At 45.8% G+C, this 15203-nt stretch overlaps 1 protein-coding gene across 1 annotated transcript in view; it reads left to right on the top strand.

Moving 5' to 3' along the window:
• LOC146811427 (integrin alpha-X-like) overlaps window positions 1-15203 on the top strand; it is a 665400-nt gene that overhangs the window by 325150 nt on the left and 325047 nt on the right. The window contains exon 10 of the mRNA XM_085615067.1: window positions 12410-12483. Coding sequence (XP_085471193.1) covers window positions 12410-12483 — 74 coding nt within the window. The remainder of the gene's footprint in view (window positions 1-12409; window positions 12484-15203) is intronic.

Raw genomic sequence — 15203 nt, 5'->3', positions numbered from 1 at the left:
CCTCCTACAGACCAAGTAAAGCTCCTATATTTCAGCTTTTTCATTCCCGTCATACACATTACTTTACTTTTAGACACATTTATCCTCAGATAGTGTGTCTCTGCGTAATCATGTAGTGCCTGTAGACGATTGTTTAATCCTCTTGGAGTTAGGTCCAATATTAATACATCGTCTGCGTATAACAGACAGACAATCGGCTTGGCCCCTAATACAGGCGCAATACCATCGCTTAAGGACAGGGCATGGGGGAGGTCAGATATATATAGGGAAAATAATAAAGGGGCCAATAAACAACCTTGCTTTAGTCCATTAACTGAAGAAATAACTTGAGAAAGACCTCTTTCCCCTCCCAATAAAACTCTACACCAGGTATCAGAGTGAAAAGCCCGAACCAGCTCCAGGATCGTGGATGGCATGCCCAGGTCCGATAATTTCCTCCACAGCAAAGGATGATCTACTTTGTCAAATGCTGTGGAGAAGTCTATGAAGGCTGCATAGACTTTCCCTCCTCGGACTTTGATGTATTTTTCTGATATAACTTGTAATGCCGTTAAGTTATCTAGGGTACCATGCCTTTGCCTGAACCCAGTCTGCTCGAGGGGTAATAATTCGCCCTTGACCACCCAATCATTAATTAATTTCAAAAGGCATTTTGCGAAAACCTTACCAATAGCGTCCAAGAGGGCAATTTGTCGATAATTTTGTGGAGCATCCCGGTCACCCTTCTTGAAAAGGGGTACTAATATACTCCCCTTCCAAGAAGGGAGAACGGTTTTACTTGAAAAACAAAAGTTAAACACCGGAAAAAGAATTTTGCTCCACCGTTCACTATCCTGTTTTAGGACCGAAATGGGAAGCTCATCCGGACCCATAGCTCCAGAGGAACGCAAGCCCTTAATAGCAATTTCAATGTCCTTTTCAGAAGGGGGGCTATTTAAAGAACTGTCCTCAATTGTTCTACTAGCCCCAACCACTGTTCCATTACTTGAATATAGGTTCTCAATATAGTTAACCCAAATTTGCTCTTCGATGGGAACTGGAAGTGGTCTAGATCTTACTCCACATCCCTCCCCGATGAGCGACCAGAAGAATCTTACTCGACCTTTGGATGCAGCCTCCCGCAATTTAATCCATAAGTTGTCTTCCCTCTCTTTTTTCAATTTGACCTTCATCCTGGACCTCCTTCTCCTTAGTAAAACTATTCTATGATATCTTTCGGGAGAATAACTCAAATACTGTTCCCTTACTAATTTGTTTATTTCAGTATTAAGTAAACGAACGGAACTAGGGACTACTTTGGTTTTTCCTTTTAGATTCGATTTTTTTGCAATGGAGATCACCACATTCATGAAATCAGCTAAACATATTGTTTCAAGTCCTTTCCAGTTCACCAAGTTTTTTACTGCAACCTCTAGAATGCTTTCCAAGCCCCTAATTGCCCTAATATTCCATTAGCATCTCCCTGATTTATCTCCAAAACTGACAAGTTCGCAGTTTAAAGACCAACGATCCGTCAAGGGCAGATTTAAATTTACAGTAACAGTTATTACTTTATGATCACTATATAATGTATAGGAGGCTGTAAGATCCTTCAGAAGGTAAAAAGAGGTGCTTTCCACCATCACGTAATCTAAAATAGATTCACTATGATTTGATTTGTGGGTGAAATTCGCCGGAGTATCTGAAGGAAGCCTACCATTTACTATGATTCCATCAACTACTGTCAGTTCTTCAAGGAGCAATTTCCCTCTCTTGTTTGTTTTGATGTTTCCTGGAAAAAGGGCTTGAGGAATCTGCAAGGCTTCCTCTTTGTGCTTATTTCTAAATAGCTCTAGACTGAAGTTAGAGATTTTACAATTAAAATCCCTTAGCAAAATTATATGGGGAAGAGGTTTTTTATCAGATAATTTCTTTATAAAGGAGAAAACCTTTTTTAAAACTACATTGTAACAAGCATCTGGGGGGATATAGGCGTTTATCAAAACGATTGGTTTACAGATTTCAGTATTGGCGAAATGAAACAACATTACTGCCTGGAAAAGTTTACTAGAATCTATATAGTGGGAAAAATTCCATTTTATCTGGGTAGACAGTAAACAAGCCACTCCGCCCCTTGCATGTCCTCTCCTAGAGGGGATTGCTCCACCCTCCAATGAAAAATAATCCTTTCCTACAAATAAATTCTCTACACACCAAGTCTCTTGGAGACAAATCACATTAGCCTCTAGTGTGTGTAGGAATTGTAATTTTTCAGGGCTATTGTTTAATCCAGCGACATTCCACGATATTATTTTCAAATTGTTGCTAAAGACGAGAATATGGTTTAGGATTATTATTAGGTTTGCTTGACAAAACGCCGGGCAACCAATACCATTGAGGATTCTCTTCAGCAGCGTTTCTTTGGGTAGGGAAGGAACGGGAACTTTTATATGTCACATGACGTGCATTTTTAGAAATACGGATTTTTAGGTCTTCAATTTCAGCAGGGCGATCTATGCTATCAGAGAGAGCCTGGTTTAACGGGAGCTTATTTACAAATCTTCCGGATTGGGATTTCTCTAGGAAAGGCATAACATCAATCCCTCTACTTTGAAAGCCTTCTGACCGTTGAAGGATATGATTTACAATAAGTCTGGAATAAAACCTTACCCTCGTTAAAATCCCAACCTCTGTTTTCACGATCGTTACTACATCTATATCGTTAGTTTGTATAAGTTTTAGGCCTTCAATATCCCAAAAACATTTAAGGAGCGAAGATCTATTTAGTATACAATCCGTATCAAACAGAGGAAAAAAGTCTAAAAGGAGAGTATCTATACTATCCCTTTCAGGGACGCCATTTAACCTTTCAGGAACCATTTCTCTTCCAATCGTATCAGGGAATGACTTAGCTAGGGGATTAAGAGCTGTTAATATGAAACTAGTAGATTTCGTCAACTCCACAGAAGGATTAGAGTTGGAAGGCCCCCCGTTACAGTACTATAGGCAACTGATATGGGGGGTATAGGGTTAAGCAGTGGGTCATTATGGGATGATGGTAGATCCTGCAAATCAACACCCTGATCGGCTGGATACAGGATCTGTTGATCTGATTTAACTTGCCGAATCCCATCTTGGGAGGTATTAATCACGGAACCTTGAAAGAGATCTTTTCCAATGGAAATATCTGAATGTTCTTCAAAATTAATTTTCCTCTGCCTTTTTTTTGCAAATCTTCGAGTTGGTTTCCTCTTTTTTCCTTTATTCTTTTTAGGGTTCCCTGTTTTTTCCTTTTTCCCCTCATATGGTTGATCCAGAACACCCTCTTTTCCATCATTTATTTGGGATTTAAAGATAGGGAATAACTCCTTGTCTGACCTTTTTTCAACTTCAGTCATAATTTCCAAATCTTGATCAGGCTCAATACCACAGCTAGTTACAGGAACTTTTAATGGAGTTACGAGGATGTTCCTCAACGTTACTACTGTTTTCTTTCTATCTGTAAGTTGGTAATTCTCATCATGTTCAATTCGAAGCAAAACTTGAGGGGCGTTCTCAGGCTCATTCTCTACCAATTTATCTTCCATCCCTTTGAGCCCTGGTTGAATAGACTTGTGTTTAAAACTAGAATCCTTCCCCTGTTTATTATTTAGTAGTACCTTCAGAATTTGAGTTACAGTGTCCAACACACAATCGGAACCACCAACAAATTTTTCAAGTAACGATAAAATAGAAGAAAGCAAATGTTCTAAGGATGACAAAGAGTCAGAGACGGGTTTATCATACCTAATAGACTGATTGAGATGGATATCTGTGATATCAAGTTCAGGGCTCGTAGAAATATTTGACTGAGATATAAAGGATTGAGATTTATTAGAGGGGGTACTACTGTATAATTGAAGCCCTGTAGGAGCTATTACTGCTGGGGTATTTGTTGGAGCTATGGACTTGCTAGAGTCATCTACAATATATCTCTTACAAAGCTCCATATCTAGGTCTGGGAGCGTAAAATCATTACTTTGCTCTTCCACAGACAGAGACGGAGTGAGAGATTCTTTAGATAATAATTCATCGGGGGGAGGTAAGTGACTATGCACTAAAACCTCCACTGTTTTAAGCGTGGGATCCAGTGGGCCTTGTAGGGGCAAAGTACCATTTATAATTTTATCCCTGGGGGTTTGCGGTGAAGGCACCTGTGTTTTTAAAGGGGCTAAGGGTCCGCCCACCCCATCAGTGGGAAGGTAAACACCCCCTATCTTATTTGCCTGATCACTTGAAACAACAAGATTGCTATACCCCCTCACAGAAATTTGGCCTTCATCTTCTCCTCTTTCAATATTATCTTCTGACTTAAACCCCACTATAGGAACTTTTTCCTTACCCCTTTCCCATAAGCTAAATAACTGACATTTACCTTTTAACAGCGCAACGTGAGCATCCTTATTACGTAGGGGGTTAGATTTAGTCTTGGAGCAGGTTCTGCCCACCAACAACCTCCCAGACCTTAATTTTTTGGCGGTCATTTCCACTATCAAAGAAGTATAAAAGCAGCTATTATTCCTATTAATTTCCCTAACTTGTGCGAAAACTACTCACAATGAAACACAACTAAACACAAAACAACATTTTACCCACACGAACCAAAGACAGTAGATAAAAGATTAATTACAGGCTCGAAATGTAAAAGGGAAGGCCCCAGCCCAGCCTACTCCGGCCTATGAGGGCCTTAGAGGGCCCGCCCTTTGCCCGGGCTTCGATCCGCGCTGCGACCCACGCGCGTCCCGCGTACGCGTTCAGATTGTTGTTTAAATAACAGGAGGCGGGGGCGGGAAGAGGACCAGCTGCGGCGAGTCAGCACCGCTGTGCTTGCTGGTCCTTGCAGTCCCGCTGCAGTTCAGGGAGTCAGTGACCAGGAGCAGATTGAAGTCCTCCCTCACTCCTCACCAGGCGAACGGCTCCCGCGCTGCGGGGGCCGTGAGAGGTAGCGTTTCCTTTTAAAGAAGGTAGCGTTTGCTTACAGGTCCAAGAGCACAAAGATCCAAAGCAGCAGCACCAACGCGGAACAAACAGCAACCGATCAGAGTTGTTTCAGGCTGCACTATATCCAGGCAGGAGGCGAGGGCGGGAAGAGGACCAGCTGCGGCGAGTCAGCGCCGCTGTGCTTGCTGGTCCTCGCAGTCCCGCTGCAGTTCAGGGAGTCAGTGACCAGGAGCAGATTGAAGTCCTCCCTCACTCCTCACCAGGCGAACGGCTCCCGTGCAGCGGGGGCCGTGAGAGGTAGCGTTTCCTTTTAAAGAAGGTAGCGTTTGCTTACAGGTCCAAGAGCACAAAGATCCAAAGCAGCAGCACCAACACGGAACAAACAGCTACCGATCAGAGTTGTTTCAGGCTGCACTATATCCAGGCAGGAGGCGGGAAGAGGACCAGCTGCGGCGAGTCAGCGCCGCTGTGCTTGCTGGTCCTCGCAGTCCCGCTGCAGTTCAGGGAGTCAGTGACCAGGAGCATATTGAAGTCCTCCCTCACTCCTCACCAGGCGAACGGATCCCGCGCAGCGGGGCCGTGAGAGGTAGCGTTTCCTTTTAAAGAAGGTAGCGTTTGCTTACAGGTCCAAGAGCACAAAGATCCAAAGCAGCAGCACCAACGCGGAACAAACAGCAACCCATGCTCAGTCTTGAGCGGTCATCTCATCTAAATGTTCCAGCCTTATCCCCAGTATTATAGTTCTAATTTTTTCATGAACGTTGGATAGCAGGGGTAAATGTGCCCACACGTTCTGGGCTGTAGTAGAACCAGTGCATTAATCTATGCCTATAATTAAAAGGTGTTACTTTGTCCTGGGTGAAACAATATGTCAAATTTTATCAGTGATCTGTGTGCCAAGATCCTTTTCCGAATCCTGTCTGATCTTTAGTCGTAGAAATGATCTGTTTGTTATAACCTCAGAGTTTAAAAAGGATATGAATTTACCTGCATCAGCCCATTGGATATACGTAGTGAGGGCCACAAGTTCCCGGGAGTGTTAGGGAAAATTAGGAAAGCAGTTTTCACTGCAGATTGAAGATGATAATAACATAGGCTGACCAGAGGAGTATCACCACCCTTCATTTTGTAATCCGAAAGAGACAAAAGCTGTTTGGAAACAAACCACTCAACATCGCCACTCAGACTCTTCTCAAGATTCTCTCAGCCGCAGTCTATTGAGTTGGAGGGAGAAGCAAGTTTTGAAGAGTTGGCAGTAGTATAGAATATGGCATTTCACAGTTTGAGCATTGAGCCAATACCCACCATGCATTGCATTTCATAATAACCACGTCAATGTCATCTTTTAGAGATGAAGATTTCTGGCAGATTGTGGCCAGTAATCGGGTGGGGCGCAACAATGTTTGTTCTATATGAACATTCGTAAGTGAAGATTGTGGAGTGAGCCAGTGCACCTGTGCCACTAGGCAATAGATATAAGAATCTGGCACAGAAAGACGCCCATCTTTTTAAGTCTGACAAAAACAGACCATTGTATGGGAGGTTGGTCATTTTCCCATATTAGTTGTGTAAATAACTGTTGCAGCTGCCACAAGAATTTCACCAGGATAGGTAGAGGAATATTTGCAAAGATGTTTAAGAATTTTGGTAAAAGGGCAATTTTAATGAGTGAGATCCTCCCAATCATTCATGTCTGTAGGCGCAACCATCATTCTATTTGAGATTTACAAGAGGCCGATGTGGTGCCAAAATTGCATCTTTTCAATTAACATGTGCCACTAGTTATATACACATCAAAATATCTCAAAGAATCTGCATCCCACTCTAACAGGTTTTCTGTCCTTATCATTTCCATAGCTTCTGTTAATGGGAACATTTTGGACTTATGTTAATCTGGAATCTTGTAAATCCTCTAACTAAAAGAACAGCATACACTCTTATCTGCTTTTTTTTAGTTACTTCTCTCTTTTTTTAGACTAGTTTATTACTCATCTATTAATGGGAGGTACATTTATATTAGGATTTTCAAACCCGCAGATGAGGATCCATCCACCCACGGTCCATCAACCCCCATAGAGGCACCTGCGTCAACTTCCCACAATTTACTTTAAGTCCAGACGCCTCCCCGTAGATTTCCAGGAACTCTATGAGCCATGGGATAGTGCTGCGTGGTCGTTGAAGGAAGAGGAGCATATTGGATGAAAACTGCGAAACACGTTCCTCTGCTCCCCCTTCCAGTAAATAGCTGCTTAGTCTAGTATCAATCCAAATGAACACCGCAAGAGGCTCCATCACCACAGTGAATAACAGGGGGATAGGGGGCAACCCTGCAAAGTGCCCCTTTCAATAGGGAACTACTGTGAGAGGGCTCCCTTGACACAGACCTGGGCCCACAAACGAATACACAGTAAGGATACCCATCACCCAAAATGGGGTCCTAATGCATATCAAAGACCCATTCTATATTGACCAGGGGTAGCCCAGCATTGTCCGCAAGTTCATCAGAGTGAGCTAGTGCCAAATGTAGGCAGCGCAGGCAATACCTAGTGCTCCTGCCTGGCATTGAGCCGTTCTGGCCAGCATGCACTACCGATCTTATCACCGTGACCAGATGCGTAGCCAACAGTTTGTCTAGAATTTTCACCTGTAATTTGGTTAAGGAGATGGGGCAAAAGGGCTTGCAGTCCTCTGGGGGTTTGTCAGGCTTAAGCATGACCATGATCGTCCCTCCCCTGAGGTCCCAGGGAAGTCTCCCACGGGTAGAGGCATCCTCATACAGTTCCAGCAAATGTGGACTTAATAAGGATGATTATCTCTTATACAGTTCTAGCGGAAAGCCATTTGGATTTGGGCCCTTCAAGGGCATCAAAGAGATCGCCTGCTGTATCTCCTCGGAAGTAAGTTGCTGAGCAAAATCTCATCTCTTCAGGGCTGAATGCCTTCATGGGGGAAGGTCATAAATGATGGGACTGTCGCGCTCTGGGGAGGCGGGCTCCTGGCTGACATACAGGGCCCAGAAGTGAGAGGCAAATTCCCACGCCGGGAGGTCCAAGCCACTCAGTCTTGTGCCCACCACCGTCCTCAGCTCGCCCACCAGATTGCCCGGGCGGTTGGCCGTCACCAGCCAGTATATTAACTTACTCGTCTTATCCCCCATCTCATACACCCAATCCTGGGAAAAAGCCAGCTCAGTTTCACCTACGAGCTTGTGGTGGAAGTCCAAGCAAGCCTGGCATAGCCTATGCTGCACTGGCTGAGAAGGGGAGACTTGAGCCAACAGCTCAAGGCACAAAATCTCACCCTCTAGATAGAGCAGCTTCCCCTCGATGCGGCCAGTGCGCCCACCTATTGATATGAAAGCCCGTCCTCGGAGGACTACTTTAAACGCCTCACAGTGGGTAGTGGGAGAAGAGGAGGCAGTATCAATATTGAATCCACAGTGTTTGGTGATGTGTCCCTGATTTTCTGTACAAAGTCACCATCCTGAAATCACCATGCATTTAACTGCCCCAGTCCCCACTCTCCCTGAAGGCTACCCCCAGACCGCCAACAATACCGGGGAATGATTTGAGAGACCATGTGTAAGGATACAGGACTGTAACAACCCCAATGTCTGAGGAAGGGAGTAAAAAGTAATACAGGTGGGAGGAGGTGCCGTGGGGAGGGGATTAATATGTGAACTGGTGCTTGGCAGTGTTTTGCTGCCGCAAGGCATCCACCAACCCTAGTGCATCAACCCAGGACCAAAGGTGCGTGGAACAAGTGATCACCGAAGTAGAGGTCGTGTCCATCCCTGGGTCCATCACTTCCTTAAAATCCCCTCCTAGCAACGTGAACCCTGGCACAGTCAAATGCTGGGCCACGACCTGCATAGTTGTGTCCAGTATCTGAGGGGGGATGTACACATACCCCAACGTCCACGCTAGACTCTCAATAGTACCATGTCTAACCACAAACTGCCCCAGAGGGTCCATATGTAGTTCCCGTGCCACAAGCAAAAACGTTCTTTTGAGCAAAATAGCCACTCCCCGAGACCTCCTCATGCAACCTGAGTGGTGGACTCAAGAATATCCAAACCGCCTCAGAAAGGAAGAGTTGGTCCCCAGGGGATGCATTTCTTGGAGCATGAAAGCCACAGGATGGTACCGCTTGGCATACGCCATGACCACCCCCACTCAATATTGCTGTTAAGGCCCTTCACATTCAAGGTGATTACCATGTAATCCCCTAAGGGACCTTCCACTGTTTCCTCGACCATTGTAGTTGACTCTGCAAGAAGGATCATGCGAGGGGGATCTGAATGAGGCCTCATGCCCGAACATGTTAAAACAAAGGAACACTCATGCAAATTGGACAACAACCCCATTGGGGCCCATCAACCAGCAGAAGCTATATACCCATCCCACACTTCCCCCTTTGTAGCATCTGCTGCACAATTTAACATACAAGTAGAACCCCCCAAACAGTACAATACCGAGGGGCAGGCCTCTCATGGCTCTCGGTCAGTTACATCAGTTCAACATGCTGTGCCCACCGGGGTGGAGGCACAAAGGGCCCCAGCAAACCTCCAATGGCCCTACTGTTCCCCTTCTTCTTCAGGTCCGGGAAGCCCTCCAAGTACGCTGATCTCAGGTACTTTGGGGGTACAGCGTCACTTCCTCTGACCTATGCTGCTGTGTTTTCCTTCTGGTGCACCAAGGCAACTACCGACAGGAGTGACAGTCATCTCCTTACAAGAAATGGAGTGCGACACGTCCCCAGGCTGGAGGACTGGGCACTCCTCCACCCAGGCCCAGGCACACTCTGGGGTTTCAAAGAACAGCGTGTGGTCATTCTGGATTACCTTGAGGCGCGCAGGAATTGCAAAATGTATGTGATCTGCATGGCCCAAAGCTTCTTCTGGAGAGCGTAGAAGGTGTGCTGCTGCTGTCGAATCTTCAAAGTGTAGTCAGGAAAGAGCATAACCTTGGACCCCTACAGTGCAGCTCACCCAGATTCTGGGTCTCCTTGAGCATTGCGTAACTGTCCACAAAGCAGCTGGGCCATGATCAGTCTTGGGGAGCCCTGGAGGTGGCCTGGGGTCAAGGGACCTATGTTCACGCTCCACCACGAAAACAACCTGATAGCAACACCTGTGGAATCCATGATTGAATTCAGTCCACAATAAAGGGCCCCCCAAACAGATATTGTTCCTGTGAGACCTGCCCTCAACATCTGCAGCTCTGGTCTCCAGGAGGCTCACTCTGTGCTGGAGGGCTGCCAGTCTAGTATGAAAAGTCTCAGTAGTGTCCTTGACTACAGTCAGCCTCCCCTCCACCTCCGAGACCCCCTCAACCATGTTGGTGAGCTCCTGGCAGAACAGGGGCAGGTCTATACTAAATTTCCCTACCTTATCCTCCAGAGACATTCATGGGTGGCTTGAAGAACGGAGGCCGTAGAGTCTGGTGGGGACCACCCGATGGAGTCCCATCTTCATCGTACTACCTCATTTCCCCAGCAGACCTAATTAACTTGTTGATGTTCCCCTGGGCAGGGGCTGCCGCCTTGTCTTTGCCCATCACACCTCGCCGATACGCCTAGTCACTGCAATTCTGCATGATATACTATGTGGTAGATTTGAAGGCCTTCAGCTCAGGAGAGATAGCTTTGGAACTTGCTGCTTATGCTATGTTTCACAGCCCCTAATGCAGATTTTTGAAGTGAATAAGCATGTGAACAGCGCCCTAAAGGAAGGACATTAGGGCGATCAGAACACAGCTATGGCCTTGGCTTATCACAGTCTCAGAGCACTGAAACATTTTCAGAATATGTGTCATTAGTCTCTAAGGAGAAGGACATTGGAAGGAAGCAAAGGAGCATACTGAAAGAAACAATAGCAGGAGAAGGAAGCATCATAGCTCCAAAAAATTTCCCAATCTGGGTGGCCCTGCTGATATATCAATCCCCTTACTGCGCGAAGCAGGAGTATTGCAGCACTTTGATAATTTAGTTATGTTACGTAAAACTGACATACTCTTGTATGGTCTTCGAAAGTACCACAGGATTTTGATGGCCATTTGGACCTTGCGCTCCTATATAAACTGCCCTTATGAACTTCCAGTGCCTACCAAAGATGTTCTGGACCAACCAGAAGGGAGCCTCTGCAAGCTCATGTTACAGCCCATCAGCCCTGAAGGATGAGCAAATTCAGCAAAAGATTACACTCTTGACAGACCTGAGAGCACCAGGCTCCAGACTTATGGAACAGGAAGTAGAGCCTCATTAAAACTAGATTGTGAGAAATTAGTTTCTTCCAAAGGTCAGATCGGATTATAGCAATGGTCTCGAACATTGCTGAGCAGTAAAAATATGACAATAAAACGTTTAAGTTTGTCCTCTTTTGGTGAGAGTAAGTTTCATGAGCGCAATCTAAGATGCTTCTTACGCTGTAATAGGAACTGGGAAGTACATTGGCATTCATTCCAGATATTTTATAAATCTCATGAACATTGGCGTACTTCACATAGTCTCAAAAAAGAGAGAAGTAACTAAAAAAAGCAGATAAGAGTGTTTGCTGTTCTTTATATGGAGCATGTTCAGTTAGAGGACTATCATTGGTATCAGACTGTGTATGTTAGTATACAATTTACCTCTGAATATTCATTTATGCCCATTGTTACTCTTCCCTTGTAGCATCTACCAACAACTGCACCAGACCACAATAAGATGTCCCTTTCTACTTTGCATCCAGTTTCCAAAAATTGCTCAATGTTATTTATAGTAATCAGTAGTAGTGTTCTGAAACTAGACGTCAAGGTAGGATACACTACACCATACACACAAAAGGTGATGTGAGGAATGCTTGTAATTTATCTAACCACTGTCAATTGCTCGGGGCAGCATTCCCACCCATCATTCTTTTGCTCACTAAGCTACCTCTGTTTGAACCCAGAAATATGCAAATCAGCCTTGACCATGCTCCATTGGGAACAGTCCAGCCTGAACTGGCAGGATAGGTCCTCCATGAATCGAAACACAAGCAACCCAAAGACAGTTTCGCCTTTACTGGGGCTCTTCAGTCCAGTGTAGCTTGGGTCCAGTGGCAAAGTGTGTACGGGACCTCCATCTGGGCATACCCTGCCACTTAGCGTGGTACATCATACACACAAAAGGCAACAGGAGGAATGCTTGCACTACTTTTATTGAAACTGTGGGATATGCCATCAATGATTCAGTCATTGTCCACAAATACTTGTACCACTTGTGACCAAAGTCTTGCTGAATGAGATACATTTGCAGAAGAAAGGATTTTCCAAATCAAAATTTTACCAGGTTGCTAATATGTACTCACGTCAAGATGCTTCTGATGAGAGACTGGCAAATCATTTTTACTGATGTGCATGAAGGTGTGGGTGGAGGTAATCACATTGCAGGCAGTGATATAAAATCTCGAATTTTCTATCCCCTTCAGGCACCCAGGCAACCAACCTCAGCTCTTTCCAGTTGGAGATGGCTCAGAGAGGATCCAGTGCAGCTTTTACCCAGGTAGGTTGAGTACATGCAACTAATAAGGGATGGAGGAGATGGTGTGGAGATTGGAACCAGTAAAAGTATTTGCTTTGCCACCAGGTAAATGGCTTGTCCACCTTAATCTGAGACACTAGCCGTTAGACCTGGCATCTTTTGGCGTGTTTCCCCCGACTTTTTGCTTTCTGACCTCCCAGTTTTGACTCTATTTTTGCTGGTTTAGTGTCTCTGTGCACTTTCTCACTGCTGTTCAGTGTTAAAGTATAAGTGCTCCTGTTGTAAATTGTTATTATGGATTGGTAATTCCTTGATTCGCATATTTGCTTTACTGGTAAGCCCCTAGTAAAGAGCCCTGAGTGTGCCAGGGACTGTAAATTGAATGCTACTACTGGGCCTGCAGCACTGATTGTGCCACCCTCATGATTAGCCCTAAAAATGTGTCTCAGACTAGCCACTGCAGGGTCTGTATGCAGTTTGTAACTGCCATGTCGACCTGGCAAATCCACTTGCCAGGCCCTAATCTTCCCTTTTCTTACATATGTCACCCCTAAGGTAGGCCTAAGGTACCCCTGTGGGCAGGGTGCGGTGTATGTTAAAGGTAGGACATGTACTGGTGTGTGTGGCATGTCCTGGTAGTGAATTACAGTGCATTTCGTTTTTCACTATAGAAAGGCTATCTGTCTTATAGGGTAGAATGGGAATTTTACTTATAACATCTTATAAGCATAGCTTCCAATTGGGACAAGATAGGGAAATGGAGTTTAGTATGCCTGGACTCAGAATGTAAAAATGCATCTTTTAGTAAAGATGATTTTTATGTTCTGTGTTTGAAAATGCCACTTATAGAAAGTAAGTATTTTCTTGCTCAGCCATCCTGTGTGCCTCTGCTGGGTTTGTGGATTGACTTTGGAGTGACAGGGACTGGGGATGTGCATTCTCTTCAGACAACCACTGGGGGGGTCGAGGTGTGTCCTGCCTTTCCTGGATGAGTCAGGGCTAGGTTGAATAGATGTGGGCTGCATTTAGAGTAGTGGGAGGAGATTTCCTTGCACCTGAATGGGCCTAGTCTGCCTTGAACAATGCTGTCTCCACCTCCTGCCAGGAAGCTGGGCCAGCGAGGACAGAACTGGTTTGGACTAAGCCCAGGCACTCTCTGCCTGAGGGAAAGAAGGAATTTTGAGTATAAATATTGGGGCCCAGACCCCAGAACTTTAGAACTCGCTGGAATCAAGGAACCTGCCATGAAGAAGAGCTGGAAGAGCTGCCAGGAGGAGTACTGCCCCATTGATGTGTTGTTGCTTTTTTGAATTGGCCTGCAGTTGCTGCTTCTGCCTTGGGCAGTGAAAGGCCTGGACTGAACTATTTTCACTTGTGCTGAGTATCTCCAAGGGCTTGAAGTAGAGCTTGCCTCCTGTTCTGCAGTCTCGGGGACTGCAAAGACAATCAACCTCTGGGTACAGCTTCTGAAACCGCTGTTTCATTTAGCACAGAGAAGGGAAAAGCAACCGAATCCATCACCGACTCCATCACTGGCTCAAAGTCCTGAAGGCACTGCAGGGGGCACCGCCGCATCTCGCACCGCAACCCTGGTCTCCCCAAAGCCGACAACCGATGCCGCTGCCACCGAGTCGCCGCTTGCACCGTGACCTGTGGGCACCACAATCCGCACCACCTCGCTTTACTCTTCTGTTCTGGTCTCACCGATGCTGTCGCTGCACGCTGACCGCGACTTCCGTGACCACATCATGGCTTGGGGCACCAATTGTAACTCACACAATGCACTGCCCCGTCCCACACCGCAGTCCAGACCGACTGATGCAAGCTTCCCGCAACCGGCTCTGTCGCCTGCACCGTGACCTGTCATCCCCACATCGAGCACCGCCTTCTCTCCACTCCGCAGCTCTGGTCTCACCGATGTCGCTGGATGACTGTCACCAGGCCGGCGCGTACACTGCTGGATCCTTAATCACTCAGCAGGAGACGGGTCAATTGGTTTATAGCAGCAACCCAGGCCTCTTCACCTCCCGGGCTTCTCCTCCCCTTTCTCTCCAGCTGCAGGGCAGCCTGGTGACATCTCAACTCCTCCCTGGGTCAAGACCTCTCCCAGCTTCTCTCACCTCACAGATCCAGACAGTCAATCCACATTCAGCAGAGACACACAAAAATGTTAAAAGCACAAAACTCAGCCACTTTCTAAAAGGGTGGTTTTTGAATACACAGTGACAAAACCACTTTCGTAGAAAGATGTGTTATGACACTGTGAGTTCATACATACTAAACTTCACCTCTCCATTTTAAAACTTACAGGAAACTAGGCTAACAAACACAACACCCAGCCTCCCCCATTCTGTCCTACGGGCAGGATGACCTTTCAGCAGTGAAAAACGAAATGGAGTGTTTTTCACTGTCAGGACATAACACACAACTTAGTATATGTCCTTCCTTTTACCTACACTGCACCCTGCCCAGGGGTTACCCGGGTCCCACCTACCATAGGGACACCTCCGGTGTATGCAAAAGGGAAAGTAAGGCCTGACAATTGATTGCACTTGAGTTCCCTTCTCCGTGCACCTCTGCATTACTAGCCCTGGCACACACATTGCACATCACTAGGGACTTTACTAGTAAGGCAGATATACCAATCATGGACAACCAATTACCATTACACTTTAAACAGGAAACTCTTGTACTTTGACACTGATCAGCAGTGGCAAAGTACCCAAGCATTAAAAAACAAA

Source organism: Triturus cristatus, chromosome 7 (genome assembly GCF_964204655.1).
Source record: "Triturus cristatus chromosome 7, aTriCri1.1, whole genome shotgun sequence".
NCBI lineage: Eukaryota > Metazoa > Chordata > Amphibia > Caudata > Salamandridae > Triturus > Triturus cristatus.
The sequence above is the reverse complement of the archived record's forward strand: the minus strand, read 5'-3'. Positions and strand labels throughout refer to the sequence as shown.